Source organism: Vollenhovia emeryi, unplaced genomic scaffold (assembly GCF_000949405.1).
Source record: "Vollenhovia emeryi isolate VEMERY1.0 unplaced genomic scaffold, V.emery_V1.0 DF939229.1, whole genome shotgun sequence".
In the NCBI taxonomy this organism is placed as follows: Eukaryota; Metazoa; Arthropoda; class Insecta; order Hymenoptera; family Formicidae; genus Vollenhovia; species Vollenhovia emeryi.
Window position 1 is genome coordinate 7190 of NW_011967137.1, and position 5801 is coordinate 12990.

At 36.5% G+C, this 5801-nt stretch overlaps 1 protein-coding gene across 3 annotated transcripts in view; it reads left to right on the top strand.

Annotated features, from left to right (window-relative positions):
- Window positions 1–3568, top strand: part of LOC105560460 (putative fatty acyl-CoA reductase CG5065) — a 9567-nt gene extending 5999 nt beyond the window's left edge. The window contains exons 7-10 of one of the 3 annotated variants that reach the window (XR_001008832.1): window positions 275–514; window positions 706–963; window positions 1723–2664; window positions 2908–3566. Coding sequence is in view for 2 of the 3 variants with exons in the window: in XM_012009602.1 (XP_011864992.1) it covers window positions 275–514; window positions 706–963; window positions 1723–1885 (661 nt within the window). In the remaining variant the exon portion in view is untranslated. Of the gene's footprint in view, window positions 1–274; window positions 515–705; window positions 964–1722 lie in introns of all 3 variants that reach the window. The other 2 variants (XM_012009602.1, XM_012009601.1) reach the window with 2 other exon arrangements.
- The last annotated feature ends 2233 nt before the right edge of the window (window positions 3569–5801 follow it).

A 5801-nucleotide genomic window follows, 5' to 3' on the forward strand; every position in this document is an offset into this window, starting at 1 on the left:
GAACCTGGGACCTCCCTCAATCCGTGACGGGAGTCTTACCAGCTCGACTACTGGGGCTGCGTAGGGAACTGGTAAGACGCCCGTCACGGATTGAGGGAGGTCCCAGGTTCGAATCCTGGTTGGGGTAATATTTTTCGCAATAACAATTTTAATTGCCAGATACGGTGAATAAAAATCATTGATGTTGTTAATTACTGCTGGCGACTTTTTAAGAGTATTCTTAAAAAATTATGTATTTGTTACACATTTGTTCTTTGGTATCTATCGTTTACAGATCAAAAAGTATTCCCGTAATCAATGTAACGCAAGGCAATATAAAACGTCTTACTTGGGCAGAAGTACTGGAGAAGGGCAGAGAGCGCCTTTACGAATATCCTTTCGATGGAGTCATTTGGTATCCAGATGGCGATATACGTAGCAGCAAATGTGTGCATAATCTTTTCATCTTCTTCTTTCACATTATTCCCGCGTACCTCATTGATTTCCTGATGTTAATATTTCTGCAGAAAAGATTGTAAGTTTTGTACACTTCTTGAAATTTTTAAAAAATCTTCTAATATCTTATATCTGTTAGAAATGTAGTTTTCAAAATGTTTATAATATATTTCTACAAGATTAATCTTTTTAAAACACTATATTAATGCTATGTATATATAAATCTTACCACCCAGTTGTTATTGATCTATTTTGTATTTTTATAAACAGTATGGTTAATCTCCAAAACCGAATCTCAAACGGTCTCGAACTGTTGCAATATTTTACCACGAGAGAGTGGAAATTTTGTAACGATAAATTCAACAAACTGCACGAGGAATTACAAGGGGCAGACAAGGAAATATTTATAAATTTCCATTACGATATAGATGTAGATGAGTATATTAAAAACATTATCCTTGGCACACGGCAGTATTGTATGAAGGAGGATCTGTCTACTCTACCGAAAGCCCGGCGGCATCAAAAAATGTAGGTTTTCGCTACGCAGATTACCATAATGTTTTCACACACAATCGATAAATACAATCCCGTAAAATTTATTCAATCACTTCCAGAATCTGTTTTAAAAGTGTAAGTTTTGAGTTTTTCAACAAGCAGAAGAAAAATGAAATATGTACATAATGTACATATTCATGCCAATAAAAATTTTGAATATTTATTGTTTCTTTTTATACTTGAAAGGTAACAATTGTACATTTCTAAGAGAAACTGTATACTTTCTATTATTAGAGCTTTTTGTAAAGAAGATATTTATTCACATAACAGAAGAGAAACGGATAGTAAGATAAACTTAACATTGTTTAAACTTATCACTTGTTTAAATAAAAAAGTGACGAGTTTTCTTATCTGACAAGTATTTCCGTTTGCATTTTACATATTAGTCATTACGTAGTATACGTATATGTAATTAGTTTAAATAGTTCTTAAATTTTTCCGAGAAATTCAGAATATAGTTTCAAATTTACAAATTAGAGCAAATAAGTGTATAAATTACATTAAATCAATTAATATTACATTATCATTATGTCATATTAGTAATACAATATATATATATTAAATTATAACAATTGAACTAAAATTATTCTAAATTTACATTAAAGCTAAACTTAATATTTAAACAGATTTAAATGTTAAAATTAATTTTTAATTTTCAATCACTTTCAAATGTCATATGTCAAAGTCGATGCTAATGTACTCGTCGTATATAATTAAAAATCTTTGTTTCAGACTGTACTTTGTCCATATCATAGCTGTATATTCATTCTACTTCGGCATATTATATTATACTTACAACAATATTGGGATAGTAAAAATCTTCCTGGATTATGTTGCCGACTCATTAAAATCGCTACCGTTCATATGCGGATTACTGAAGAAGTTGCATCTCTAAGAACGTATACGCATTCTACATTCATTGCGTAACATACTTGATATGCGACGAGCAAACGAGGAAAAATACATAGTTTTTGCGACGGTGATCTATTACGGTTCTTATTTGAATCGTTTGTAAGTATATTAACGGGCATAAATTATGAGGTTAAAGGCAATTTTAACATGGAAATCCTGTTGATATACGCAATAAACGTAGAATACGTATATAGTATACGCATGTGCGACGAGCAAACGAGGACCAACATATGACTTCACAGCTATAATTAATATAGCTAGAATAGCTATGGCTATATTTTTACTTTTTTATTAGCTGTTACAACGCTTTTGCAGATAAAAATCCAGCAGAATAACTTTCGTTATTCTGATGAAAAACTGCTATCTCATAAGCAGTTTTTCAACATCCAATCATAAATCTTTTTTCGCAACGATTACGCAATCTATTATAACAATTAAGAAATTTTCCAGTAAACAGATTTTGCTCCAAGAAATTCATGGTGGAAACAATCCCAAGTAACATGGCCTGGTTAATCTGCAAAAGCGAAGCTCAAACGGTCTCGAACTGTTGCAATATTTTACCACGAGAGAGTGGAAATTTTGTAACGATAAATTCATCAAACTGCACGAGGAATTACAAGGGGCAGACAAGGAAATGTTTATAAATTTCCATTACGATATAGATGTAGATGAGTATATTAAAAACATTATCCTTGGCACACGGCAGTATTGTATGAAGGAGGATCTGTCTACTCTACCGAAAGCCCGTCGGCATAAAAAAATGTAGGTTTTCACTACGCAGATTACCATAATGTTTTCACACACAATTAATAAATACAATCCCGTAAAATTTATTCACTCACTTTCCAGAATCTTTTTTGAAAGTAAAGTTTTTGAGTTTTTCATCAAGCAGAAGAAAAATGAAATATGTGCATAATGTACATATTCATGCCAATAAAAATTTTTAATATTTATTTTTTCCTTTTTAGTTTTAAAAACGTATTTCATAAAAAATCTTTGTTTCAAAATGTACTTTGTCCATATCATAGCGGTATATTCATTCTACTTCGGCATATTATATTTTATTTACAAAAATATCGGGATAGTAAACAACTGCCTGAATTATGTCACCGCCACAGTAAGATCGCTACCGTTCATAAGCGGATTACTGAAGAACATACATTTCTAAGAGCCGCAATAAATCGCCGTCGAAAGAACTATATGTTGTTCCTCGTTTGCTCGTCGCATATCAAGTGTAACGCAATAAACGTAGAGTACGTTTACGTTTATTGAGTATACGTAACAATATATAGTTCAACCAACGGTGATCTGTTGCGTCTCTCATTTGAACCATTTGTAATTATATTAACGGACATAAATTATGAGGTTGAAGGCAATTTTAACATGGAAATACTGATGATATTAATCATAAATTTACTATAGATCGAATCGCAGGTGTTTGTAAAAACCGACTTATCTGCCTCAGTTGAAACTTTCTAAAACATAAGCTTTTAGGAAATTTCGACAAAATGACACATAATGACACATAAGACATGTAATGTAAGCTCTTTTCTGCAACATAGAAATACGCTAAAATACTATAAAATAAGTCGCTACTACACCATATACATATATCGGATACATATAATATATATAAAAATATTTAATGGAGTAAAGGTTTATACGCATATAGGATATATAGTTTAATAATAAAAGATTTATTGTACCAGCTTTAATTAATGCCACCTGTCTTTTATAATAAAACAAGATCCTTAAAAACTAACAGCATAATTTAGCGTACATCTTATCAATCATTTAAACAAATAAAAATTTGCATTTTTATGGATTTTTTATTTTAAAAAGCTTTACTTCTACAAATTATGCTTAATGCAATTCTAACAAATCTTGCAGAAGTTACAGTTTCATTTGATGACATCAAAAATCGACAATTTCAGTAAAATGTATCACCATGATTATATAAACCTTTTATTAAGTTTATCGTAAGCCTTTAATTCAAAACGCGATTCTATTTATTCGTATAAACGTGTATCTCCTAATATTATTTTGAAGTTCAATATTTATTCCATACATCTTTCTCGCTGGGTTGCAATACGACAGAGTAATTCTCCCTCGAGTAAGACGGGCCACCCTGTTTAAAGTATTAGATAGAATATGATCAGATTGCATTAGAATACATCAAATTTCAATGTAAATAAATAAGAGTCTTATTAATTTACATTGAAATTGCATGTAATCTAATGTTCTCTGTTCATATTCTATTATTTTAAACAGGCTACTCCGCCGTACTCATGGTGACTCGTATCCTTGTCTCGTATCAGCCAAAACAATAGGACAAGGTGGGAGTGCGCGGTCCAGCGGTACATGCGTCTATACTCCATGCTAATATCGATTCACGAAACAACGCGGAAGATCTCGCGACAATAAGTCCATTCATCGAAGACACGGGGAACGGAATATTCGGCGTACGTTGATTCCGTACCGCTGGGTATAATAAACGTTATTGTTATTGTGAATATTACCGGCGGCGAGACGTGACGCTCGACCTTGTTTACACGGCCATCGCTGGCGCGCCGCGCGATGTTGGCGAAAAAAAGGTCACCGGCGTGCACAGCCCTATCATTCGCGATCTGGCGCTCGAGCGGGCAGGCAGACGGAGCGATTGGCTCCGTACGTAGGCGTGTTACACCGCGATAAGTATCGCGACGATATCGTTTGCGCGACCGACTGATTCTCCGCCGTTCGCGTCGACTCGGGAATACGCCGAAGCGTTGCTTGTTGCGCGACGCTTACCTCGCGTGGCCTACAGAAATCCGTCGGACGAGACGGCCGGAACGCTGGAGTAACGGAGTTATTCAACGGATTACTTATCTTTCGACGGAAACTTGAAAGCCGTTCCGATCGTTCGTCAACTCGAGAACAGCTTGGCCGCCGCTTTCGCGCGAGCGTGGAGTAATACGCGAGTGGTTGAGTCGCGCGGTTTAACGTGACAAAGTGAATTGTGTGATTTACATGACGAAGTGCAGTGTCGACGATTTATATAATTGCATTCGCGGAATTTACACGCTCGAGTTGTGTCGCAAGTGTGTCTCGAGTGTACATTTTCCAACGGTTCGCTCGCGTCGACACAGCCGCTGACTTGACTCGCGCCTGTACGTTGTATCCGCGGTGCGGCGTCGGTAACCGATGGAGTCACTCGACGAACGTCGGATCTGGACGATGGAGGTGCGCCGCGGTACGCCGTCTCTTTTCGTCTCGGGAGTGCCGCGTTGGTTTAGTTTCCACTTGGGCCTTCAGTCTCCGATCCTAGTGCGACGTAGAACGAAATCTACCCAGCGAGAAGTGACTGTCGAAACGATGTCGAGTCTACATCGGCACCGTGAAATTGACGGCGAACCGACGTCAAATTGACAGGGTCGATGTCGATTCAACATCGCTTCGACGAATCATTGCTCACTGGGCAACTCACTGGAAACGTGGCTGCTGCCTGTGCTCGCTTCTATTCTGCTTCCAACGGAAACGGTAATTAAATTCAATCTGCACCGAAGTAGGATCGGATTGAAGACTTGGGTGAAAACGAGATCATTATCGCGTTAAAGGGATGCTGGAGTGGTTTGATTTACCGACAGAGTCGCATACAGTTTTTGGGGGTTTGTAAATCTTACCTCAAGGAACGTAATGTCCATTCTACACCTAGGGATGATCCTACTTGTGGCTCATCCGATACTCGCTTCTATACCTAAAGCTAATCCTACTTACAGCTTATCCGAGGAAGTAGTATAAAGTGTAAAAGGTACACTGTAGTTGTACTTTGGTACGATTGGAAACCAACCAAAGTGTAAACCTTTTACACTTTATACTACTCCCTCGGATAAGCTGTAAGTAGGGTTAGCTTTAGGTAT